Source organism: Branchiostoma belcheri, unplaced genomic scaffold (genome assembly GCF_001625305.1).
Source record: "Branchiostoma belcheri isolate BF01 breed outbred unplaced genomic scaffold, Haploidv18h27 scaffold4, whole genome shotgun sequence".
NCBI lineage: Eukaryota > Metazoa > Chordata > Leptocardii > Amphioxiformes > Branchiostomatidae > Branchiostoma > Branchiostoma belcheri.
Window position 1 is genome coordinate 7,438,906 of NW_017804020.1, and position 27,972 is coordinate 7,466,877.

Consider the following 27,972-nt stretch of genomic DNA (forward strand, 5'->3'; position numbering starts at 1 on the left):
AAATGAAGACTTGGGGAAGTTAGGGTCTTGTGTCGTTAGGTGTGCACTTTAGTCCCTTAAAAATAGGACCATATTTTGGACATGTACAGAAATTGACATATACGGCTATGTTTGAAACTCTAGAAAGAACAAAGTTAGATGCTATTTGAATCCAATCTTTGCGGGGAAGTACATATATTTATAGTATATCATAATCAAATGAATACTTGGGGAAGTTAGGGTCTTGTGTCGTTGGTGTGCACTTGTCCCTAAAAGTAGGCCATATTTTGGACATGTACAGACATATACGGCTATGTTTGAAACTCTAGAAAGAACAAAGTTAGATGCTATTTGAATCCAATCTTTGCGGGGAAGTACATATATTTATAGTATATCATAATCAAATGAATACTTGGGGAAGTTAGGGTCTTGTGTCGTTGGTGTGCACTTGTCCCTAAAAGTAGGCCATATTTTGGACATGTACAGACATATACGGCTATGTTTGAAACTCTAGAAAGAACAAAGTTAGATGCTATTTGAATCCAATCTTTGCGGGGAAGTACATATATTTATAGTATATCATAATCAAATGAATACTTGGGGAAGTTAGGGTCTTGTGTCGTTGGTGTGCACTTGTCCCTAAAAGTAGGCCATATTTTGGACATGTACAGACATATACGGCTATGTTTGAAACTCTAGAAAGAACAAAGTTAGATGCTATTTGAATCCAATCTTTGCGGGGAAGTACATATATTTATACAGAAATTGACATATACGGCTATGTTTGAAGCTCCAGAAATAACAAAATAGGATGTCGTTTGACTTCAATCTTTGCAGGGAAGTACATATATGTCCTACAAACAAGTGGAAGGCGCCGCGATGGGGTCACCCGTCTCCCCCATCGTGGCAAACCTCTTCATGGAGCACTTTGAGGAAGTGGCCATTTCCACTGCAACCAACCCTCCCAAATTCTGGGGCCGCTACGTTGATGACACGTTTGTGATCCAGAAGAAGGACAGGATAGAGGAATTCACCGCTCACATTAACCAGGTTAATAGTGCCATCAAGTTCACGGTCGAGAGGGAGAAAGAAGGGAAGTTACCGATGTTGGACACTTTGATCCACCGAAGGCCGGATGGCTCACTCTATGCCACTATCTACCGGAAACCAACCCATACAGATTTGTATCTGAACTTCTCAAGCCACCATCCTCTTCAGCACAAGATAGGTGTAGTGCGAACCCTCACTGACCGAGCCAATGTGATTGTCACCGAAGAGAGTGACAAAACCCTGGAAATCGAACACATACAAAATGCACTCTCGGTATGTGGATACCCAGAATGGATGTTTCAGGCCTGTAAGACAAAACGTTGTAAGAGACCTAACAGAACTCCACCTGACCAGACAAGAGTGGTGCGCAGAGGGACAGTCAGCATTCCTTACATCAAGGGTATCTCTGAAACACTCATGCGACTGTACAGAAGCAAAGGGATACAGTGTCAGTTCAGACCGGTCAACACCATCAGACGGAACCTGGTAGCACCTAAAGACAAGATCAAGACGCTGGATCGGAGTGGAACGGTTTACCACATCCCATGTGCGGACTGTCCTGCAACATACGTAGGGGAGTCTGAGAGACCACTACGCGCCCGTCTACAGGAACACAAGAGACCGAGCTGTGTGTCGTCACCTGTTGTGGAGCACGTCGCCAGGAAGAAACACAACATAGACCTTCAGGGTAGACTGGGGCAGGGTCAAAGTGCTGGATCAAGATTCCGATTGGTTTGCAAGGGGGGTCCGGGAGGCAATCCAGATCCGCCGACAATGCAGTACCTTAAACAAGGACAGGGGGCGTCACTACCTAAAACCTGTATATGACTGTCTCTTGTCACGTGATTATCCCATCAAGTCACGTGACAAGAGAACTCCAAGACGAGATCTCAATCGGGTTGAAGAAGAGACAGTGTAACGTCTCGAAAGCTCCCCAGCATAGCTGAACTTTGTTGTGTGTATTTGTATAAATATTTTGTCAAAAGTACATATATGTATTGTGTATCAAATGAATACTTGGGGAAGTTGGGGTCTTGTGTCGTTGGTGTGCACTTGTCCCTAAAAGTAGGCCATATTTTGGACATACATACAGAAATTAGCAAAAACGGCTAAGTTTGAAGGTCTAGAAATGACGAAGTAGGATGTCATTTTAATTTAATCTTTTAAGAGGAGTACATATATGTATTGTGTATCAAATAAGGGCTTGTGGAGGTTGGGGTCTTGTGCCGTTGTTGTATACTTGTCACTAAAAGTAGGCCATATTTTAAACATTTACAGAAATAGGCATATACGACATGAACAAAAAAGGAAGCCCTCAAAATCACCCATGTGATAGCCAATACTATAATAAACACATGGTAGAAGGATGAGTCTGAAAATAACTTCACTTTGGTATTTTCATCAGCTCAAAAACAGCCCAAAATCCAAATTTGGGGACAAGTGCAGAAAATGACCTACTTCGAGGTTGCCCAAAGACTGAAATCTGCCTGTACATCAACTTCACACTTATTTCGTACAAGTTAAGGCATTGGTCTAATTATATCCTGAAGTATTTGTTGTTACGTTAAAGCAGTTGGCGGTGGCCGCGTCCTAAACTTTGCCAATTTCCGTCTTGCAGAGACGCAAAAATCTGTCAAAATGGCCCCAAAACTTGAATGGGCTGTTGCCATGGCAACAATGGGTTTTGAGCGGAAAGAAAGCTATTTCAAGGGGTTGTGGGCGACGTACTATCACTGTGCAAAATATGAGCAAAATCGATTTTTGACCCCGCTCACTATTGTTTAATAATTACAGACATTTGCTCTTTAAAAATGGCCTACTTTTAGGGACAAGTATACAACAGTGACACAAGACCCCAACCTCCACAAGCCCTTATTTGATACACAATACATATATGTACTCCTCTTGAAAGATTGAATTAAAATGGCATCCTACTTCGTCATTTCTAGACCTTCAAACATAGCCGTATATGCTAATTTCTGTACATGTCCAAAATATGGCCTACTTTTAGGGACAAGTACACAACAACGACACAAGGCCCCAACCTCCACAAGTATTCATTTGATACACAATACAAATATGTACGTCCCTGCAAAGATTGAATTCAAATGACATCCTACTTTGTTATTTCTAGAGCTTCAAACATTGCCGTATGTGTCAATTTCTGTAAATGTCCAAAACATGGCCTACTTTGAGGGACAAGTGCACACCAACGACACAAGACCCTGACTTCCCCAAGTATTCATTTGATAGACAAGACATAGTGTTACTTTGGGCAAAAGACTTTATCAGATTGCTTTCTTTCTTTTATAGATATAGTATCCTGAACATGGCTGAAAATCATATTTTCCCTCAAATTCAAAATTTGACCTACTTCTAAGGACAACCACGTGACAACCAAAGAAGTGCCCAAAGTTTGCAACCATGCATTTTATAGCACATATATTTATGTATCTATGATTCAAATTTGAAGCAAAAAAAATCACCATCTTTGGACTTACAGCACTTCGAAGTTGGGTAGAAATAACGCTTTTTTTATAAGCCTCAAACACTGTATTGTGTTAGGGTTGCCCAGGTCCTTTAAACGAACTTCTTGAAAATTTCAAAGCTATTCTAGAATAGCGGATTAGTTGGTCTTTTATGCCCATCCTTTTTTTTTCCATAATATTAAAGCACTTGCTCGTAATTATGCCTTAAACTATGCCAAATTTCATGTTTTTCACATGTCTAAATCAGGGAAAATGGCCCTGAAACTTGTTTGGCCCGTTACCATGGCAACGATCGGTGTTGACCGGAAAGAAAGCTATTTTGAGGGGTTGTGGGCCAAGTACTATCACTGTGCAAAGTTTGAGCCAAATCGATTTTTTGACCCCTGCCACCATTGTTTGATCCTTACAGACATTCGCTCTTAAGTCGNTAATGCCACCACCAACACAGGGGACAAATACATGACAGGACAATACTCATTTACACCTGAGCGAAGTGAGGAAAGTCGTGTAAAGTTCCTTTCCTATAAAGGGCACAAGATCGGTGGCATGTCAGAACTCGAACCCGGGACCTCTAGGTTCCGAGTCGCGCACTCTGCCGCTACGCCACACGACCCCACACGACCTCATAAGTACTTTGTGCCCGAGTAAACTCTATTTCACCCTGGTCATGAGACAATGGCCGGCGCTGTTTGTAGATGTGTGTTGTGCCCAAATATAGGCACAGACATAGGTAAAATGAGTCAACTGTTTGCTGAGTAGCTTGTTAATTAGTTACGTTGTAATGCCACAAACACGCTCTGTCCGAGCAAAACACAGACTTTATAAGGCTTTCATACTACATGAAGACACACATGTATGATTTGCAACATTTTAAATGACCAGCTCTTAAAGAAATTATTTTCACTTTTTTTATTCACGCTATGTTATTGGTTAAGGTATATGCAAATCAATATTAGCAGAACTAACTATCTGGCCATGAGGTCATGACGATCGTAATGTGCGGACGAAGGCGCAAATACACATTTTTCAACGCTGTTCTACTGGGATTTTCTACGCATTTTATTTCATTTATTTGATCTCATAATAAGGTCATTGACCCTCGATTTCTTCCTGTTGTGGCAAAATTACTTCCGCATTCGGTGCGTTGGTTTGTGCGTTTCTCTGACGTATGACGCGTTCACGTGAGAACTATTTCCCCAACCTGTACATATACCAGGGGTGCCAGAGTATACAGTGCAATTTTACGGAATACAGTGCAATTTTACGGAATACAGTGCAATGGTATTAGTGTAGAGTGCAATTTTACTAGTATACTATATGCAATTTTACTAGTAAAATTGCACTGTATACTAATAAGATTGTACTGTATTACGTAAAATTGCACTGTATACTTATACCATTGTACTGTATACCGTAATATTGCATTGTATTCCGCAATATTGCACTGTATACTGTATACAGGACCAGCATATAGACACTGTACATGCCACCCGTATAAATGCTACTATATATATATAAACTAAACTCCATGGTATAGCCAAGGACATTATACACACTGTGTATAATGTCCTTGGTATAGCCAATAGGGAACCAAACACAATGTTCCTGGAAGACATAATTGAGAAGTTCATGCCCACAGGCTACCAAATTACAAACATAAAAGAACATTGACACAGAGTATAAAATAACTAACTAGAGTCCCACGATCTCATACCTTCGCCAAATGATGTTAATCTTTATGACAAAGTAAAGATTATTCCTCCTGATTTTGCAAATAGGATCCTCATTTGCATGAATTATATGAGTTGATCATATTATCCATAAAAGACAGCCTTATCTTAAAAAAGAAAGCCATTCTATCATTACCTCATAAATTATGCAAATGAGGTCCTTATTTGAATAAATAATGTTTAATGATGTTCACATTCACTTAACTTGCAAATACCCTAAGTATGAAATTCCAGGCAGTTACCATTATGGAATTATAACATTTTCTCATTAATTATGCAAATTAAGCGTTGATTTACATAATTAATATCTGCCTGTGTTTTTCTCGTTGTCAATTACATATGTCTCAAGCTTGAATAGTCCTATAATGTAATGCAGCTGATTTACCGAATTTCCTCATTAATTATGCAAATTACGTCCAGATTTGCATAATTGTCGCATAATTATGTCAAGCATCACTTAAGCTACTTACATAACAAAAATCATGATGATCCGTCCACCGGTTCTTGAATTATCCTCTTATGAATATTTTCAAAGAAATGGCCCTGCAGTTCCTGAGCAAGCCGATAGGGGGCCCAAACCTATGTCACTTATTCCCCAGCACAAGACCTACCTACCATCCAAATTTCGTGACCCTAGCACGTCCAGATCACGAGATATCAAAACCGGAAGTTTAGCTGCAGTACCATAACAAGCCGCTAGGGGGCCCAAAATCTAATCAGTTCGAGCTCTCATCAAGACCTACCACCTACCAAATATCAAGATAATCCATCTAAGCTTTCTCGAGATATGCTGTTGACACACACACACACAGACAGACAGACACACACACGGCCACGAAAACATAACCTTCTCCAATTCTTGGCGAAGGTAATAATAGGCACAGGAAAACGACAGACCAGCTGGTCAGACTGGCCGACTTCACCACGATTTATATTGTACTCACAGGTAGAACAGGACAGGTAATACGGCCAGGAGAATCCACGACAGCGGGACGGGTACAGGCGGGAAGTCCAGCTCCATGTTGGCGGTCAGCTGCCCGGTCAGGTACGGTATTAAAGTTGGTAAGCTCCGTCACGATGGTTCTCAGTAAACTTCGGGAACCCGAGTCAGCTGAATATAAAGTCTGCTGCACCCGGAAGTGACGTAATGCCTATTGCTGTGCCGTGACGGCAGCTTAGACGCTCTGGCGGTCGTTGACCTCATGCAAGGAGGTTAAAAATTTAGCCTTCTTGCCTCATGCAAAATGTAACGTTACGTTTGTCAATTATAATAACACCATTGGCTATAGATATATGAATGAATGAATGAATGAACTTTATTGCTCAACAATCGTACGAGGTACAATGTATGGCAGTAATACAACTACAAAACTTTACTTACTACAAACTACTATCTAAACAGTATTTGAGTTACTACATGGTCATGTATTGATGATATGATGGGCGAATTAGAGATGAAAACATCTACGTTTACAATTAAGACGATCTTTCTAAATTTACCGTCTTCGAAAATCTCCAACCAAAAGACCCACTGCAGTTCACAAAAGGCTGCCAGGGGGTTCCAGCGTATACCGCTTCCCCTGGATCCCAAAATATGATAGTACTAAAATGCCGAAATCTTTTAGAAGAAGGCCAATGTGGCCTCATATGGGGGAGTTTTCACGCGACCGAAAAGTAACGTTACCTCCGACAATTCTTACTGATGCGTACATTTGAGCGTTTCAAGCTTTTAAACATACTCTACATCTATTGTGTTTAATAATAGCGCTATGAAACGTTTATGATTTGATAACAAGAAGGATAACCTATTCGCGTAATTAATGGGAAATTGGTGCAGGTATGATGTCGTGGAACTCTTGTTTTATTTATTTATTCATTTATTTATTTATTTCAGCTTAATTACCTATACACCTGTAAAAGCCGAAGGAAACCAGGAATTTTGCCTCCTGACCAAGATGGAATAACAGAAAGGACATGACAAGAAATAATAATCAATACCAACATAATAATAATGATAATAATAACAAGAACAATTATAAGAAAAATTAACAAGCAGATATTAAAGTAGTGCAAAAATAACATCTTGAGAATAAATCATGGACTGTTGCTCATTACACTGGCACCATCTAAAGACGTAAGTACGTCCAAATTAGAACATCTCCAATTTTCAACTCGATAATGATAATTTCAATCATAATGAAAGCAACAGAGGAATAAAGTTTTGGTTCATCCTTGACCTTGGTGAAGAAGAGTAGTAAAGATTAAGGTAAAGTTTACGGCCGTGCGAAGAAATACACATCCTTAACATATTGTTATTGATATTAAAGCTCTCTATATATATAAAAACAGACAATTTAATTTTGTCACGATTAAGGGCTTTATAGATTATGTTAAATACTATCACAAATTAGAATATGTGATAGCACAAAACTGTGGGAAAATGGATAAACATATGTTGAAATGGGGTCCACTGTATAGTAAATTGTTAGACTGATGTATTGTTTGCAAAATGTCTCTGGGTATTTATTTTTCTTGTATGTGAACATGTCATTTGCTTTTATTCTTTCTTTCCTTTTGAAAATTCAATAAAGATTATTTGGAAAAAAAAAGAAATACGCGTTTGATTTTACGGGGAAAGCAAGGGAAAAGGATGGCGTTTCCAATGCTCGTAGAATAGAATAGAATAGAATAGAATAGAATAGAATAGAATACATGTAGAATAGAATACATGTAGAATAGAATACATGTAGAATAGAATAGAATAGAATAGAATAGAATAGAATAGAATAGAATAGAATAGAATAGAATAGAATAGAATAGAATAGAATAGAACCTTGCCTCACGTTGGTAAGTTCAAATCATGAGATTCATGGATCACTTTAATTTTCCACTCTAAACTATGTAGGGGGTGGTACAGACTTCCAGTCAACATTGACCTATTTTCCCGTCACCTCCGACCTTTCTTCAGAGTCAAATGTTCGTCAGGTGGCTAGAAAAATGCGGCACTTTGCCATCAGCCATTTTGACGAATTGAGATACGATTCAGTAAACCGCATTTCTGTTGTTTTCCGGGATCGTAAAACGCAAGCTATGATCATAATATTATCTCCTCATTGACACGCATTGGTCGTCAGACGGATGACACCTGTGTTGTGAAGACGCTGCAGTTGTTTGAACTCATCAGTTATCTTGTGAGCGTGGGAGGGGAGGATGTTGTCGTAGTAGTGCTCGGTCAGACGTCTGTCGTTCCTGTCGGAGTGGAAGGGCCAGAAGCCGTACACGTGCACCTCCTCGCACATCTGTGTGGAGATAGTGACCAGGAGCAGTCCTGAATAATGAGAGAAAGAAATGTAGACAAGAAAAGTAACATCTGCAAAGCAAACGCATAATGTTTACCTTCGCATATGGTCTGCTCTGTTAATTCTTACTCAAACACACTTACAGTGGGGTCGTGTGGCGCAGCGGCAGCGTTCTCGACTCGTAACCTGAGGCCCCGGGTTCGAGTCCTGACATGCCTCCGATCTTGTGCCCTTGGGAAAGGAATTTCCTCACTTCGATCAGGTGTAAATGAGTATTGTACTGTCCCTGTGTTGGTGTCGGCAATAATATAAGTTGAAAAAACTTGAGTGTGTCGTCACCACGTCTTGTGATTACATGTTTCGGAATAAAAAAAAACACATTTACATATATGGTGACAGGAGTCTAAATCCCTCCTGCTATAAAATTGCAACATTATGTAACCCAACACTAGTTGCCATGGTGACTGACGTCAACAAATCAGGTCATTGACTAGGTCAGAGGTCACTGTTTAGAGAAGAAGAGGAAACTGAGCAAAAACAATATGTTTTCCTTCGGTAAACATAAAAATGTCTTGCAAGTTTACCATAAAATGTCTTGCAAGTTTTATATATACCACCACCAATGTGGTTACACTTTTAAAGGCATCCAATGCGATTTTAGGACGGCAAACTAACTCAAAACATACGGCTGAAGAAATGTTGTTTTTTTTTGTTTCTCCGCACTGAATTGCATTGAATGTTTTTTAATAATGTTCGTGTGTGGTTTGTTACACAACTAGAAATGCATGTGTAACATTAAAGTTAAATGCCCATTGCATATACATATTAAAGGCCATGTTGATTTGATTATATGGATGACATCCACGCGCGCATCAATTTTCCTCTGTTTCCAAAAAATGTTTTTGACCATACTGTAAATCGTACAAAATGTCGTATATGTCGTATGTTCCAAAGAAAGTATTGTAAAACGAATGTCATAGAATGCCGAAATCAATTCAGGAAAAGAAGAAAATGTGAGGAAATGGAAATGAAGAGTCTATTATTATTTGCCATGCCTTACCATTTGTGTTTAGTCATTTGTTCAGCCTTTATGACCACGTAGATTTCATAGTGAAGGAAACTTTTTTGCCAAACTTTTTTTTATTCGCACGCTCGCGTCAGTTTTGGGGTTCCCAGAGGATGTCATCCATATAATCAAATCAACATGGCCTAACGTTAAAAGGCAGGTACTTAGCCACGTACCTGTAGACACCATGGGACCCTTCACTCCTTGTTGTTTCCAGTATGACTGCACCGATCTGACGAAGTTAGGGTGAGGAAAGATGACCTTGTTCTTAACGTGACTGTCACTTTCCTGAAGAACTTCATGTGCTAAGAATGACCGATTTAGGGCCAGCTCATACAAGAAGGCTTCAATGAAGAGGTAGCTGTCCCCGTATGCTGAGAGGTCCTTAAGAAACTCTGCTTTTCCTTCCTTAAAAGCCTCCGACGTTCTCGGCAAAGTAATGTTTATTATTTTTTTTAATGGAGGCTGTCCGAACGAATTGTACCTAGGTAGAATCAAAGAAATATAAAACTAAACCGGTTGATATCGACGTCACCCCCCCACACACGCAAAGCATACGACCATACACTAACAATTAACATTATAATTTCACCCATACTATAGTATGGGTGAAATGTATTGTTTTCCATCATGTTTCTCCTTCTGCCATTTCGTCAAATGGATTCATTTTTGGGCTAAGTGGGCAAAGAAATTTGGTATGGAGGTAAAGTGGTCAAATACCCTCAGACGTTTGTTTCTTTATTTTTTGGATATAGGCTTTTAAAAGGGTTTTATTTGTTTTTATCATATATGGTATGCATTAGCACAGTTGGCGGGTGGCACAGGTGGCATGAATGACCATATTTGGCACACTACTTTCTCATCAGGTGGCAGTAGCTTTTCCTTGCTGATTGGCTGCTGGGATAATGTGATCAAACAAAATAATCAAACAGATACAGCTGCAGGGTTATACTGAAGGTGATCTCCAAGCCAATACGGGGTGGTATGGGTTCGGTGAATGGGAACATTTGGAATGGGGAAGAAGAATGGGTGAAATATGCTATATTTGCTCTTGAGCAAATGTTGGACTTTCTAATTGCTAACTGAGATATGAACAATCAAGCAAGTACATTTGAGATGGTGTAAAGAATCATCTTCGTGTTGAATTCAAATATATGTAGCATATACAATGTATACTGTATATATAATGTAACGTTACCGTTTGAAATTGAATATGATCATAGCTGTTTTTAATATTTCTATAAGAAAGTGACAGTTAGATATTGTGGTTAATTGTGGATCAACTCTCCATAAAGCTTACCTATAGAGAACCTGGGTGGGATTCATGGTGATAAGATTGGTTTTGTTTCCAATATCCTTCCGATATTTCTCGTCCATTGGAGCCGTGTTACACCTACAGAAATACAAAAATGAGCGGGTATGTTCTCTTCCAGCTACCTCCGAAATCTCTAAAAAGATGTTGAGATCTCTAAATGTCTCTAAATACTTCATGGACACATGGTGTCTTCGAATTCTTGTTTGGATTGAGAAGGTCTAGGTATATGTGAATGTTCCTCACCTGAACACTAACTCAGAGGCGTCTATCTCTTCTCCTCGCCTAAACACGAACTCAGAAGCGTCTATTTCTTCTACTCACCTAAACACAAACTGAGAGGCGTCTATCTCTTCTCCTCACCTTAACACTAACTCAGAGGTGTCTATCTCTTCTTCTCACCTAAACACAAACTCAGACGCGTCTATCTCTTCTCCTCACCTAAACACAAACTCAGCGGCGTCTATCTCTTCTTCTCACCTAAACACAAACTCAGAGGCGTCTATCTCTTCTTCTCACCTAAACACACACTCAGAGGCGTCTATCTCTTCTCCTCACCTAAACACAAACTCAGAGGCGTCTATCTCTTCTTCTCACCTAAACACAAACTCAGAGGCGTCTATCTCTTCTCCTCACCTAAACACTAACTCACAGGCGTCTATCTCTTCTCATCACCTAAACATAAAATCAGAGGCGTCTACCTCTTCTCCTCACCTAAACACGAACTCAGAGGCGTCTACCTCTTCTCCTCACCTAAACACGAACTCAGAGGCGTCTATCTCTTCTTCTCACCTAAACACAAACTCAGACGCGTCTATCTCTTCTCCTTACCTAAACACAAACTCAGACGCGTCTATCTCTTCTCCTCACCTAAACACAAGCTCAGACGCGTCTATCTCTTCTTCTTACCTAAACACAAACTCTAACGCGTCTATCTCTTCTTCTTACCTAAACACAAACTCAGACGCGTCTATCTCTTCTTCTTACCTAAACACAAACTCAGACGCGTCTATCTCTTCTCCTTACCTAAACACAAACTCAGACGCGTCTATCTCTTCTCCACAGCTGCTTCCGTTCAGTATGCCGCCGTTTCCCACCACACTGCATGTCTTGAACTGCTTGGCCGTGAACGGGCGCTCCTGGGTGGAATTGAAATAGCGGATCTTGCCCATGACTTTGATCGAACCTTCAAAAGCAGCGTGCATTTACAGACAATGTAATCGCTTCATAGCCTAGGTGCCATCCTCCGTAGTTTTCGCCCGCTCCCTAACGTCGCTGGCTACCGTGGTATTCTTCGCGAGGATGGCACCCGGGCTAATCGCTTCAAACCCACCTTTGGAAATCTTTCAAGTTGTTTTGCTGTTATTTTGATCTTTTGCTGTTTCCTCAAATATATGTACGTCGTGAGGACAGAATTAACATGTGTGTTCTCCTGCGTGACCAAGAAGTTACCGTTGCCAAAGTGACTGGATACTGATCTCTTCCTGTAAAATTGAAGGAAACCATAAATTCTATTAATTTTTCATATTCCAACATCTAATCACAAGACGTGGTGACGGCACACAAGTTTTTTTCAATTTATATTAATGCCGCCACCAACACAGGGGACAATACAAGACTTCAATTAAAATTGAAGGAAGCGTAACGGCAGAGTGCTGGGCTCAGAACCAATAGGTCCCGAGTTCGAATCTTGCTATGCCACTGATGATCTTGTACACGTGCCCTTGCAATTGGGAAAGTCACTTTATGCGACTCTTCTCACTTAACTCAGGTGAAAATAAGTATTGTACATGTACGTACAAGCTGCGTAAGACCACTCACACCTTCCCGGTGTGAGTGGTTCAAACCTTACAGTCCGGTCTTACGCAGCTTATACGTACATGTACAAAACTGGTGTGTTACGCCTAAAGGCATAACAAACTCTTACCGAAACAAGTCGGCGGCGGTTCTCTCATAGACCCATCCAGGTGCTTCCGTAGGTATGGTCTGCACGACTTTCTGGTCGGCCAGAAACTTTTCCTGAGCAACTGATTCATTAATTGCCCACATATAATAACGATGTTTCTTCCTGAAATTAAACGGATGAGAAAAAAATGGTTTAAAACCCATGAGCGTTTCGCGGGTGTCTGGAGGTTTCAAAATGTATGCTTTTTAAAGCTTTTTTTTTTCAATTCGTATTCGAAGATATTTAGCCGGCGATGTTTTTTTTTTCTTGTGTCTATTTGCAGCTCTGTAATCTGGATACATGACAGGTTTTGCAAAGTAAACGTTCTATTTTTTCAGCAATTTTTACCAACAAAATGGAATTTTAAAAGCTCATAACTTCCCGTAGAAATGACATAGCGAAACAAAATTAACATTTTTGTAATCCTTGGGTCTTGTTGCAACAGTCCATTAAGTTACAACGAAAAATATTTATATTTGATAATTTGCCACACCCCTTTGCATCAAAGGTGCAAAAGGACGTGGTTCATATGAATGAATGAATGAACTTTATTGCTCGACAATCGTACATGGTACAATGTGTGGCAGTAATACAACAATACTACAAAACTAAACTATATTATTACATTTCTTACTACAAACTACTATCTATACAGTATATGAGTCACAATATGTTCATGGATTTTCATATGGGGTCAAAGTTCAAGGTCAGATAACAAAGTCAAAGCTGCCAATCTACAACGGTTATCATGCATAATGATTAACTAGAGGACCTAGCCTTTTAAAAAAAACTAATTCTTCCTTGTCCCTCAGTTTGGTAACAAATTGTAATTTCTGGAGGACCTGGCCCATAGAATATGTGTTGCATATGTACGAGTACCTCATTTCATCTGTCAACTTTTCCCCTGTTGCATTCAGTTTTAGCTCTGCCGAAGTGTTGGCGACGATGCCGTGTTCCCTACTGAATTCATCTTTGACTTCCTTGGAGATATTTCTGGGGAAGAAAAGAACATTTTGCCGTCATTTCAGTCGTCGCTCGACTTTTGTTTAAGTCTATAAGGAACTGAATATGTTTGTGTCTTTGTTGCATACTAGTACAGTGTATATACAGGTACACTCGTACCGTTTCTGTCCATCATTCTGCTGTTCTACTGATGTATTGGTAACGCCATCGTGCTTGCGTTCTTCATTATTTTCTTCTTTTGGGAGATTTCTGTGAGAAATAAAAAGAAAATTAGAAAGGTAATATTTGCAAAGCAAATGCATAATGCTTACCTTTACATTATGGCCTAGCCTAACAACCTACTCTGTTTACTTTTACTCAACCACATTCATAATGTGATAACACCACAGGATGTTGCTATGTTGCTATGTTACCATAGTGACAGCCGTCTGGTCCTAGCTAGTCAGTGTTATTTGTTTGTGGAAGTGGAAGGAGAAACAAAGCAAAAGCAATATGTCTTCCTTCTGCGAAGGTACACACAATTAATTTATTTTGACGTTAATTAATTTGACAACTCTTTAAATATTACAGACACAGAGCAAAGTTACTACAGGCTGTTCAAATGGGAATTCAAGACACGATTATTCAGATTCTATACTACTTTAATTTTCTTTTATTTACATGAAAGCTTATACATATTGTATCGAATGGCCGTGTGTTTCGGCTAGCTGACCCGGAATCGAGAGGTCGCGGGTTCGATTCCTTGCATTCTTGACTAGACTTTGTGTCCTTGGGAACCGCACTTTATTCGACTTCCTCTCTCACCCCTCTCAGGTGTAAAATGGGTACATATAGGTACCTGATTTTGGTTGGGGAGGTAAGCGACGGTGACCGGAGAGGGTTAGGCTTGGCCTTCCGATGCCGTGCCAAGTTTATTTTGGGTCTCAATTCGACTCTGCATACCCTCAGCTCTAGCGACTGTCTCTTTCAGGAAATACCTCTTAAACCAAAACACTGTGTTTGCAAATGAAGGATATCCCTCTAGCTAGCTACGAGAACAATAGAATTTCAATTTCTTTCACTTTCATATGGTCGGAAAGAGAAAACCCTTATGTATTATTAAGAAAAGTATAAAGAAAATCCTAACACTAAGATTATCACAATAGCCCGTTGCGGGAGGCATAGCGACAGCACCCCCAGAACGCATACAAGGCATATATCTTCTCTCGTGCCCGAAATCAATTTTCACCCAAAAACACGCCACGTCTTACACTTTCCAGCCATGTTAGTAGTTAATACCATTTTGAAGCAGATTATGAGAAATGTAAACTCAAACATGAACCATCGGAACCCCTTCGTCACTTTTTTTGGGCACTACCGAAGGATTGGTGTACATGTGTGCACCGTTAGGCGCAGTGAGCCTTCGGTCTTGAAGAGGCTATGGAACTTCCTTATTTTACGTGTGAGTTGCGATGCCTACCTGTCAGCCCAGACGATGGTTCCCGCTGTTTTCAGTGCCAGCTCAGGAACAGGTCCGGATGTATACAGCTTGCCTACCAAAATTAGCAGGCCAGCCGACACCAAGAGCACGGCACACCGTCGCCTTTTCGCCATTTAACCACGAAGTACGATGCTGCGAGGCAAAGAAAAATATAAAATAATGTCAAATCAAATTTTCAAATTGGTTTATTGCACAAAAGCATATTGCAGCCTGGCGGCTGAATTGCACGCTCATTTACAATCTGTTATTGGAATAAAAAAATGGACTGAAATTATCAAAATAAGTAACGTGTTACAGTTCTAAAATCACTAACTTTTGTAGCAGTTTGCAACAAATGTAAAATCACACCAATACTAAACGTAGTATTTCAACAATATGTAGTTATGAAAACTTAGTCAAATGAAATAAAATAAAATAATAACTTGTAGATCCATTTTTTAGTTATCCTCCCTTAAACATTTTTCAACAAACGCCCCTGATGTTCCAGAGCAAGCAGCTAGGGGGCTCATGTCATACTCATGTCATTTCATCCCCAGCACAAGAGCTATCTACCATGCAAATCTCGCATGCATGTCTAGATCACGAGATATCAAAACCGGAAGTTCTGCTGCAGTACCATAGCAAGCTGCCAGGTGGCCCAAAATCTAATCATTTTGAGGTCTCATTAAGACCTACCCACCCACCAAATATCAAGATAATCCGTAAAAGCCTTCTTGAGTTATCGTGTTCACAAACACAAACACAAACACACACACACACACACGAACGCTCCTGAAAACATAACCTTCTTGGCGAAGGTATAAACACGGAAGCGTTAATCAGCTACAGCGAAATACAACTACTCAGTAGTAACTAGTATGTACATATACATTAAGAATTTTTCCTACCGTATAATTTCAAGTGATTCAATGTGGTGTATTTCGACCTTCTCGTCACCCCTACCACACATAATCTCCAAGCAGATTCGGTGGGGCAAGGGCTGGGCCTGTATTGCCCTCCCCACGTGAGGCGGCCAATGGTGACAGGAGGCCAGTGGATACAGGCGGCCAATATAGACACCCCTTATCCTACAGAATGTGCTTGGATAATTGTCTCACCTTGTAATTTCACCTTTTAGACGGTCGATAGGTAACCCCAGGGTAATGAGACCGCTCCTAAGTTGTGTCTGTGCGGCAGTAATAGTGTAGTTCTGGACATGGATCCTTGCATGTTGTCGGTCAATATGTGACCGTACACTGGAACGTCGTCGTCGTGGTTCCGCCACTCGTGTGCGCAAGCCGAGCTTGAAGTATGTTCCCTGACGTGCTGGTCACAGTTTCCGCCGATAATCCATACAGTCTATACTGTTCCCGTACTAATGTACTGTTGCTGTTCTACAGTCTATACTGTTGCTGTTCTACAGTCTATACTGTTGCTGTACTAATGTCTATACTGTTGCTGTTCTACAGTCTATATTATTGCTGTACTAATGTCTATACTGTTGTTGTTCTACAGTCTATACTGTTGCTAGCTGTTCTACAGTCTATACTGTTGCTGTTCTACAGTCTATACTGTTGCTGTACTAATGTCTATACTGTTGCCAGATACGTAACCTTCGGATCCGCACTGATGCATGGCGCACAACCTGTCCAACAGCTTTTTAGACCAATGGTATAATGCCAGGCGTTAACACGCTTAGTGAATTGGAAACAATGTGAGTTGGCGAAAATGTACGAACTGTCCTCGTCTGTAAAGTATCAACAAAAATCATCATCAAGATTGATCGATCATGAAAAGAAAATTTGATATTACAGACCACTATCGCTTTGGGTTGATATAGTTACCTCCATGACATGTCATTTTTCAGTTGCGTTAGTCCGTCTGTCCGTCCGTCCGTCTGTTGGTCAACAAGACAACTCAAGAACGGCTTAATGGATTGGTTTCATACTTGGTGTGTTGGTAGGGTGTGACGAAAACTGGAAAATGATGATATTTTGGGCCCCCTATTGACCTCCCTTGGAACTTCAGAGCAACTTCCGGTTTTGCTATCTCGCCATCTGGACATGCTAGGGTCATGCATTTTGAATAGTAGGTAGCTCTCGTGCTCAGCAAGACGTCACGTTCGGCCCCCTAGCAGCTTGTTATGGAACTGCAGGACAGTTTGTTTTCAAATGTTCTAGAGAGGATAACTAAAAAACCGGTTGACGGATCGTCGTGATTTTTAGTAAGTAGGTAGCTGAATGATGTTTGACGTAACTAAAATACGATTATGCATATCAGGATCTAATTTGCACAGTCAATAAGAAAATTCTATAAATCTGTTCCGGTTTTGATATCTCACGATCTAGACTTGCTAGGGTCATGAATTTTGGATGGTAGATAGCTCTTGTGCTTAACAAAAAGTCACATGACTTTCAGCTCCCTAGCAGCTTGTAATGAAACTGCAGGACGGATTGTTTAAAAATCTTCAAGAGAGAATAACTAAAAAAAATGGTCGACAGATCGTCGTGATTTTTGGTATGTAGGTAGCTGAAGTGATGCCTAGCACAACTGAATAACAATTATGCAAATCAGGATCTAATTTGCATAATGAATGAGGAAATTCTATAAATCTGTTGTGTTCGATATTATGGCTATGAAACACTTCTAACATATGCAACTGAGAACGACAGGACCATTAACAGATATTGATTATGTAAATAAAAGCCTAATATGCATAATTATTGTGAAAGTGCACCAATTCTATAGTTCTAACAGCTGGGAATTTAATACTTGCCATAATTGGAAGTTCAATAAAGGTGAACATAATTTATTTAATACCTTATTTGCATAATTAATGGTAAATTGCTATAAATCCATACAGGTAACTGCCAGGCAGTTCATACTTGCTACGTTTGGAAGTTAAGTGAAAGTGAAAATCAACAAACATGATTAATTCAAATCATTACCTCATTTGTATAATTTATGAGAAAGCGCTAGAATAGCCTTCTGCTGTCATTGGCTGGATTGAATAATTATTATGATCAACTGATGTAAACCCAATGGAATTGAAATGAAGATCTTGTCTCCTAATCAGTGGCTTATCTCGTAATCAAACTAGTATAATTTTGTCAGTCGGAACGGTTAACATCATTTGGCGAAGGTATAAGATCGTGGAACTCTTGTTATGCATGTATTTACATCTAATCCTAATATCGAGGAAAGGAAGTTGGCTACTAATTTTCTAATATTTTTGTCATGATTCCGTTGAAACTAATCTCTTTGCTTTGGGTGTTTGTGCCCGGTATTTCCCTGCATTACAGTAAAATTGGCCTGTCGAGACTATTGAATAAATCCAGGGCTAGAGAGATTGACGGCCAGATTATGATTTGATATTATGACTTTTGTTTTCCTTTATTACCTCCATGAAAAATGGAGGTATTGTTTTTGGCTGGTCTGTCTGTGTGTCTGTGTGTGTGTGTGTGTGTGTGTGTGTGTGTGTGTGTGTGTGTGTGTGTCTGTGTGTGTGTCTGTGTGTCTGTGTGTGTGTCTGTGTGTTTCCGCAACTTTGTAGTCAGCATAACTTCATAACGCCTTTATGGATTGTGATGATATTTGGTATGCTGATAATTCTTAGGAAGACAAAGGTCAAGGTCAAATATGGGCCTCCTGGTGGATGACCTTGGTACTGCAGCAGAACCGGTTTTTGTATCTTTTGTCTTGAACATGTTATGGTCTTGACTTTTTGGTGACAGATAGCTTATCCTGTCAGGAATAAGTGGTGTGAATTTGGTCCCCCTAGCAGCTTGTTCTGGAACTGCAGGGGACTTTCTGGCAAAATCTTTAAAAGCCAATAAGTCCAGATAGGAACAACGTATTTTCATCATTTTTGGTGTGTAGGTATCTGAGAGAGAGTTGTATATAATCAGATGCAAATTATGCAAATGAGGACTTAATTTGCATAATTAATGAGAAAATTCTATAATTACAGTGTTTTATGTAATAGTACTTTTATACATGTAATCTATTTAATCTGTGGCAGGCGGAACATCAACAGATACCAATTATGCAAATGATGACCTAATTTGCATAATTAATGTGAAAATTCTGTGACTTCTTATTGGTGAATGATGGGACTTTCATACCTTGACATGTGTAAGTTACTTAAAGGTTAACACCACTATGCATTTATTATGTTAATGTGGAGAGCATTTGCATAACTAATGAGGACATGTTGAAATGTATGACAAAGCAAGCCCATATTTCATGGAGGTATGAGATCTCAGAATCACTTCTGCAGTAAACGTCCACTGACTCTATTGCGGCTGCAACATCTATGGAGAGCACACCGACTGTGGTGTCCTTGCAGCGCTTTGCCTTACGGAGTTTCAGAACCAGTTGGTCTGTTGGCGACCATGACACGAACTCACAAGAATGCTCCCAGATCAGTGCATCCGACTTTTCTTGGCGGTCTGCATCTTTGTCTTGTCACGGCGGATTGTTACTAGATACTTGCCCTGACCAACTTTGTTCTCGTGGAGTTTTTGGCCCGCCGCTCTGTCTCTTAACAGCACGTGTACCTCTGAAAGAAACAAAAACAATATCTCCATTTTCATGGAGGTAATTAACAAGAAATGGTGCCTATACTATGCTATGTTTACTGCCAAGTATTACAACTAATTACAATTATTGGCATAAACTCATACACAAACGCACAGACTCTTGTTCTTGCCCAGGTGTCAAATCCTGGCAAACATGCCTTCAAAACTGTTTGCTCAAGTTGCAGCAAGTTTAGTAATGATAGGCTTGTGAAAGTTGGTACTTTGAGCGTTAGTCAATAGCGGGCCCGGGGGGATTCAGATGTTACGTCAGCATGAACGTGTGCTATTCAAGACATCCATACAAAACTCCCCTTTAAGTACACAACAGTCTTATCTTAAAGCAAATATGTGTGTACTTGTACCAAAAGTGCAAGATGCTACAAACAGACTTCTAGTTGCACCCGGCTTTTTTTATGGGTTAATTCAATGCAAGGTCAAAGACCACTTCTTGCCACTGAGCTACATGTAATACATTTAACCATTCATAATTTGCTCTGGGATCATTAAGTGGGCTCACGCGAAGGATATGAGAGCACCACGCCATTCCTTGTGGTGTATATACTACTATGGCTACGATAATGTAATTACGTCATATATATAGAGAGAGAGGGACTTACCGCTACGTCACGTTGCTGTTTACAACAATACCAATCCGCGGCAGTGTGTATTATGGTACAATGTATCAGGCACGCCGTTAGCAACAAGACACCATTATTTGGTTCATAATGTCATCAAACAGGTAGAACGTAAGATACCTAAATTGTAAGGGTCCGTTGTGGCATAAAACTCCACTGAAGTGTATGAATTCGAAGGTCAATATAATGTTCTCTTTTTCTATGGTATCCCTCCGCACCCCAATAAAAGCCCCGTGATAGAGAAGTGAGTTTCCATACGTGGCACTGTTTGCTGGCGAGAAAAGCGGAACTTACTTTTACTTACGAAAGATAGGCTTGATTATGCCAAATCAACGAATCTGGCCCGCATAAGAAAGTCTGGTAAGTACATCTTTGAAATATTCGTCTTCTATTCTGAGAAAGACAGTGAGGGGAGCAGACAATATGTCACATGGCATGTTGTTAGACCATAGGTTCTGTGCCGCGTTGGCTCTATAGGGAATGTGTACTGTTACAGTAGTGCTTGTTATTGGTTGTACATATCGGTCAAATTCTAAAGACTGATTTTCCCTCTTTAACCTTTGGTACGTATACAATTTACAAACAGCGCTGTCGAAAATCGGAGACAACGTCTGGACCAGTGCAGCCCGAGCGAGGAAACTGACCTATGCCCGCTAGCCAAACCACATACTAGTATTCAACTGCATAGCTAGAGGCATGTAAAACTAATTCCTTTAGTGTTATCACTCAAAGATGGATGATTAACCCGAGACTTAGGCTTTTCTTAAATACGAGATGTTTTAGCTAATTAGTGAAGAAGTCACGTCTCACGTTTTCCCATGGTTTTGTTGATCCAGTGTCAGGTAAATCTTTAGCCAGGACCATACAAAGCAATCTGATGTTGCCATCAACTTAATCAAACAAAGACATGAAGTCTGGTCACAATCACGACATATGTGACCCGGCCCTTAAAGTAATGATAACTGTTGTCGAGTTGGGAGTAATACGGTACAAGACGTTATTAAATAGTGAAACTTATTAGTTTTCATGGTTAGCAGTTAGACCAAGTCATATTCCTCTGTGAACACGCACCAGGGCACACGCACTACGACTTCAGGGCTTCCGAGTGACAGGGTAAAGGCACAGAAACCAAGTCCATTTTAGTCTCCTGTTGTGACAATAGACTGTGTTTGAAGTATCAGGATCCATGACGAACATGAGTGTCATATTACTGTTTACCTAATATCAGGTGGACCCTGTAAATATTATAGCCTTTAATCGCGTGTTGTTTTCTGGGATTACAGCTGTAATACAGTAGATGGGAATAACAGTATAAGTTTGGGCCTCCTAGAAGCTTTCTTGGGAACTGCAAGTATGTTACAGCCTGCCAGTTAGAATTTATCTTGAAAGCGATTTTAAAGACACTCGGTCCACCATACATGATTAATACATAGCTATGAATTTTTTTTTTCTCAGGTCAATGAATCAGAGTCGACAAAGATACGTGTTCATCGGGATATTAAAGAACTATTTTAAAATAATGTGAAATTGTGCAGACACTTGCGGATAAAACCTTCTATATTGTATGTGGTACACAGGGAAGACCCAAGAACAGATTCTGATTATATAAGCAAAGAAAACCCTGTCAGGAGGAACAAATATGTCACACACCGAGCTGTCTACAGTGGTGGACCAATTTCGGGAACTAGACTTAATCTTTAAAAGCGGTTCTGATCTGGATGTCGTAGAGTGGGGGTACGCACGGAAGTTGGTTCACGCTATAAGTACTCAAAATCAGGTTTTGGAGTGTGAAGCTTTGAAAGGTCTCGGAGATTTGTACCTGCACAAAGCAAAGATGAACGAGTATAAAGCAGAGAACTTCCACAAGGCTTGCTCCATGTACACAGAACTCTTACGGTATTACACTAGTATTGAGGAGAAGCAAGTTGTACAACATCGCATCAGATATGCAGAGAAATGCACGAAACTGGTCCATGATCAAGACTTTGTAAAAGCGGGGTCTATCAATCCAGGCAATGCCATATTGGCTGTGTCCACAACCCTTCAAGAAGTGAAAAAGAAGCTCATGCTGAAAGGACATGCCACGATGCCCTTGATTGAAGGTTATACAAATACTTTAGTGAAAGCAATCGTGGAAGGAAACAAACGTTTGGAAATAGAATCGTTGAAGAGCCTGGGAGATGTGTACCTAGAGAAGGGAAGGGTTGGTAAGGACGAGACAGCGTTCAGTAAATCAGCTGGTCTGTACCGAGCGGCGCTGGGCCGCTGTGAAGATTCAGACGGCAGAGAAACGCTAAGACACCGCATCAAGTACGCGGAGAAAGTTAAGGAACAAGAACGCAAGGTTAGAAAATGCTCATCCTTTCAATCATATATAATTTACTTTTACATATGACGTTATTGGTGTGTTGCACAGATAACATGAGCTTCATGCGTCTGATAAAATGATGAACATGTCCTTTTCGAAATGCATGTTCAGTATATCTAATTAACGATTGGAAATCCTACTTTTCGTTACGTGGTACTAGTTATATGTAGGGTATTGTTTACAAATCTAAGCTATGTTTCCATCTTCATTATCTTCTTTCCAAAGAAACACCAAGAAACGGGACGGACCAGAAACAAGAAAGTTGGAAACAGCAGAAAAGAGAAACAGGAAGTCACAGACAGGTTTGTTTAATTTGCTGTCTTTTTTAGTGTGCATCGTTAGATAGATGCTCAGCCTATTCACAGTCTCACGTCCTATATGGGCTAAAGCTACAGTATCCCAGTATCAACAATAATATGACTACTTTTCTACAGAACGAACCAAGACCAGCTACAGGAGGGCTGCAGGGCCCTGCAAACAGGGGATCTGGACACGGCAGAACGAAACTTTGCAGCTGCGCTCAAGGCCGTTCGAATTCATGGGAAAGGTGAGTGGCAACGTGTAGCTGTCACGTGGGGACACCCTAGCCTTTATGACAGCAAGGTTTGTGAATTCAGTATAAAAAAAAAGACACATAAGTGTGTAATTGTGTACCACACACGGTGTAAGCTAACTTGCAAATGACCTTTTGAAAAAAAACTCTTGGGGCTCAGACATAAGTAGCTTGCAACGATCGTTTAAAATATGTTCCAATGCAGGTCAGCACTGGAAAGAGTCAGAGCCCATTTGCAAGTTAAGCGATGTCTATTTCAAGAGAGGAGAGCAATCAAAAGACGGAGGTGATTTCACCAAGGCTGCAGCACTCTGTAACGCAGCACTGGTGAGAGCAAAGACAGAAGACAAAGAGGACATCAAGCAGACAATACAGGAAATCACACAATCTTTTGTTAAGCACGTCCTGAGTATCGAACAAACGGTACCCACGGATGACATAGAGAAACACAAATCGGTGTTAACAGAATGCCGCTGCTATGTGGAAGAAGAAATCAAAAGAATTGAGCAGCAGATAGATCCTTATAGCCTAGATGACATCGACCCACAGATCAGGGAAGTAGAAAAGAAGAGAGTGGACGCAAACAAGGCATTGTTCGACACAATTGTCCATCAGCGAAAAACATTCATAGCTGGCCTTGTAGATGAGTGTATGGAGGTTATGGGCCCTCCTCCCTGTAAGTACGCCATGATAGGCCTGGGTTCACAGGCTACAGGGCTAGTAACGCCATACTCCGATCTAGAGTTTGCTATTTTGATAGAGGAGGAAACAGAAAATGTTCTAAAGTACTTTCAAAACCTCACACATTACCTTCATCTCAAAGTGATCAATCTAGGGGAAACCATTCTCCCGGCCATGGCGATCAAGTCTCTCAATGACTTCGAGTCAAAGAACAAGCTTGACGACTGGTTCTACGACTCTGTAACGCCACGTGGTTTTTCTTTTGATGGAGCCATGCCACATGCATGTAAAACCCCACTAGGGAGAGGTAAAACATGCCTCCTTATTCGCACACCAAGCCACATGGCAAAATTTCTTGAAGATGACGTTAAGCTACATCTCAAGAAATGCTACCACCTAGCGAGTGTGTTGGGAAATGTATCATTAATTACTGGAGAACAAGGCTTGGTCGACAACTACAACGTTGCATGGAATCAGCAACTGAAGAAAAATGGAAGTGAAATTGCCAGGCTTTTAGCAAACACTATGTTGATGGAAAACACCAAGACTTTTGAAATGCAGAATCCGACTGCCCGAATGCTTAATGTAAAGAAAGACGTTTATCGCTTTTCAAGCCTTGCTGTATCTTGTTGGGCACTGCTCTGTGACATACATCCGACCACAATCTGGGCGACTATACAGGCTATGTACAAGAAGGGTGTCATTAGTGATTACAACGCACATAACTTAATGGTTCTGGTCAGCATCTCAGCAGAACTGAGGTTGCGAACCTACATGAACAATCGTGGTCAGGTGGAAAACATGTCAGTCTTATCGTCAATGTCAGTTACTGATGATATTGAGGAAAAAACTAAGCGAATTTTTCACTTCTCCAATGTAAAACAGCTCATGAGATACTACTACACGGCAACACCTTTGAAATACTTTGTTCCGCAACTAAGCAACGGTCGACCAGTAGGAGAGCCATGGATTCTATTCGACAACTCTTTAATACAAGCAGATGTATACGAAAGTCTGTGCAACTACGACCAATCAAAGACATGCATTGAACAGGCACTTCAAACAGTCCTATTAACACACGGAACAGGTGCTATTCATCCTCACATTGCTGGGCTACGTAAGAAGTTGGGTAGGGCGTGTGGTCACCTTGGTGATAACAGAAAAGCCATCAGTTATCATCAGCAGTCATTACAGATGGAGCGGGGTATCTATGGTGAGGACAACGCACATCCTGACATCGCCTCGTCACTTAACTACTTGGGTAACGCCTGGAGTAACCTTGGTGATTGCAGAAAGGCCGTCAGCTATTATGAACAAGCACTACAGATGAACCGGAGTATTCATGGTAAGAACACTGAACATCGTGACATCGCCTCGTTACTTCACAACTTGGGCAAAGCCTGGGGAGGCCTCGGCGATTACAGAAAGGCCGTCAGCTATTATGAACAGGCACTGCAGATGATGCGGGGTATTTGTGGTGAGGGCAACGCACATCCTGACATCGCCAGGTCACTTAACAACTTGGGTATCACCTGGAGTGACCTTGGTAATTACAGAAAAGCCGTCAGCTATCATGAACAGTCACTGCAAATGAGGCGGAGTATTTATGGTGAGGGCAACGCACATCCTGAGATCGCCTTGTCACTTAACAACTTGGGTGTCGCCTGTAGATACCTTTGTGATTACAGAAAAGCCGTCAGCTATCATGAACAGTCACTGCAGATGGAGTGGAGTATTTATGGTGAGGGAATCGCACATCCTGATATCACCTTGTCACTTAACAACTTGGGTCTGGCCTGGAGGAACCTTGGTGATTACAGAAAGGCCGTCAGCTACCATGAGCAGTCACTGCAGATGATGCGGGGTATCTATGGTGAGGGTAACGCACATCCTGATATCGCCTCGTCACTAGGCAACTTGGGTAACTCCTGGAGTGACATTGGTGATTACAGAAAGGCCGTCAGCTACCATGAACAGTCACTACAGATGAGACGCATTATCTATGGTGAGGGCAACGCACATCCTTACATCGCCTCGTCACTAGGCAACTTGGGTAATGCCTGGAATCACCTTGGTGATCACAGAAAGGCGATCAGCTATTATGAACAGGCGCTAGAGATGTTGCGGAGTATCTATGGTGAGGGCAACGCACATCCTGACATCGCCTCGTCACTAGGCAACTTGGGTTCCGCCTGGAGTAACCTTGGTGATCACAGAAAGGCCGTCAGCTATTATGAACAGGCACTAGAGATGAGACGTATTATCTATGGCGAGGACATCACGCATCCTGATATCACCCTACTTTCCAACTTAGGTAAGGCATGGAATCACCTTGGTGATTACAGAAAGGCCGTTAGCTATTATGAACAGGCACTAGAGATGATGCGGCGTATCTATGGTGAGGGCAACGCACATCCTGATATCGCCGGGTCACTTGACAACTTGGGTATCACTTACAGGAACCTTTGTGATTACAGAAAAGCCGTTAGCTATCATGAACAGGCACTGCAGATGAGGCGGAGTATCTATGATTCTCATCCTGACATCGCAAGATCACTTCTCAATCTGTATGTTGCCTGGAGTGACCTTGGTGATCACAGAAAAGCAGTCAGCTATTATGAACAGGCAATAGAGATGCTCAGTTATGAAACAGGTGATGATTGAAGAGACTTATAGACACTGACATTTATGGCCCGTAAAGTGTTCAATAGCCACACTGAAAACAGTTAAAGGATTTTCTAAAAATGATTGTGAAGTATGATGATTTTCTGTTTGTTTAAAAACGGAAACATGCAGCTATTCTAATGTTAAGCATTACTTTGCCGTCATATTTTGCTTGTTTTAAATGCTGTAAGGCCCATCATTGCTGTATATATTAACATTAAAGACCACACAATTGTGCTGTTTGACCCTCTTAAATTCAGTTACATTTATACTCAGGCGACTTTCATGTACTTCGGTTACAAACTGACAAACTCAGCAGTGTCAGATCAGACCGTATGGGAAGTCATGTAAAATACATAAATTGTATTTGCTCTACTTGTTAGTCATACAACTATCTTTGCAAATGCGTCAGAGTCACCAAAATCAATGGCAGAGATAACAATTATAGTTTCTGTAAACAAGGACAAAGTATACGTCGATGAAGGTTTAACATCCAGGTAATACGATACGCCAGAAAGCAGTTACTCAAGCAACTGGATATGATTTTGAAAACGTCAGACGTTTCAGCTAGTATCCACTAGCTTTCGTCAGTGACTGAGAGACCAGATCCACCCATGTCATATCCACCCAAGGAAACGCGCCTTTCAATGCAAACTGATCCAAAAGGAGGCTAGGGTGCAACATGCATTTCTGGAACACTCCGCTCTAGATCTAGGAACAAGAAATCGACACTCTTGTCGACCTAAGTGACCCCAAAATACATCACAGGGTACTACGATGGCGTTCGAAAATTGTGTCATCTTGATGACTTGAAAATATTGTCTTTGACTGCTACCAGTTTAAACACTCATGTCCAGATACATATAGAATACAACACGGGGTATTCCGTATCGCCCGAGGTATCGGCCCGACCGCGGGTCGGATCGCCCGACGGCCGCAGGCCGGAGGGCGATCCGACTCGCGGGAGGGTCGGGACCGAGGGTGATGCGGAATACACCGTGTTGTATTTTATTTATGTCATACCCACCCAAGAAAACACGCCTTTCAATGCAAGATGAGCCAAAAGTTGGTGCCACTAAACCCTAAAATGCAACAACATCAATTCCAACGTCCGGATTCTGTATTCGAATTTTCGAAAGGGGCACAAGCGGGTAGGGCGAAACGCGTTCGAATAGTCTTATGGAAGCCATGGAAGCGTT

The 27,972-nt window shown here is 40.9% G+C and overlaps 3 protein-coding genes and 1 long non-coding RNA gene across 4 annotated transcripts in view; 1 reads left to right on the forward strand and 3 right to left on the reverse strand.

Annotated features, from left to right (window-relative positions):
* The window catches only part of LOC109477106 (cytochrome P450 3A8-like), a 36,485-nt gene extending 30,103 nt beyond the window's left edge, over nucleotides 1-6,382 (reverse strand). Inside the window, exon 1 of the mRNA XM_019778161.1 lies at nucleotides 6,193-6,382. Within this exon, the coding sequence (XP_019633720.1) occupies nucleotides 6,193-6,269 (77 nt within the window). The 5' untranslated portion in view covers nucleotides 6,270-6,382. The remainder of the gene's footprint in view (nucleotides 1-6,192) is intronic.
* A 1,744-nt stretch (nucleotides 6,383-8,126) lies between these two features.
* On the reverse strand, nucleotides 8,127-13,838 carry LOC109477121 (alpha-2,8-sialyltransferase 8F-like). The gene is made up of 7 exons (XM_019778180.1): nucleotides 13,750-13,838; nucleotides 12,853-12,993; nucleotides 12,259-12,409; nucleotides 11,952-12,064; nucleotides 10,914-11,006; nucleotides 9,790-10,097; nucleotides 8,127-8,576 (listed from the first exon to the last, which is right to left on the reverse strand). The coding sequence occupies exons 1-7, from the start codon at nucleotides 13,752-13,754 to the stop codon at nucleotides 8,359-8,361; spliced, it is 1,029 nt and encodes a 342-aa protein (XP_019633739.1). The 5' UTR covers nucleotides 13,755-13,838; the 3' UTR covers nucleotides 8,127-8,358.
* A 163-nt stretch (nucleotides 13,839-14,001) lies between these two features.
* LOC109477150 lies at nucleotides 14,002-16,890 on the reverse strand. Its single transcript, XR_002140652.1, has 3 exons — nucleotides 16,411-16,890; nucleotides 15,293-15,445; nucleotides 14,002-14,082 (listed from the first exon to the last, which is right to left on the reverse strand). It is a non-coding gene; the product is annotated as an uncharacterized LOC109477150 (long non-coding RNA).
* A 3,883-nt stretch (nucleotides 16,891-20,773) lies between these two features.
* Nucleotides 20,774-26,773, forward strand: LOC109477098 (tetratricopeptide repeat protein 28-like). The gene is made up of 6 exons (XM_019778145.1): nucleotides 20,774-20,867; nucleotides 21,963-22,851; nucleotides 23,101-23,177; nucleotides 23,310-23,422; nucleotides 23,634-24,108; nucleotides 25,243-26,773. Exons 2-6 carry the CDS (start codon nucleotides 22,147-22,149, stop codon nucleotides 26,771-26,773), a joined length of 2,901 nt encoding a protein of 966 aa, XP_019633704.1. The 5' UTR covers nucleotides 20,774-20,867; nucleotides 21,963-22,146.
* The last annotated feature ends 1,199 nt before the right edge of the window (nucleotides 26,774-27,972 follow it).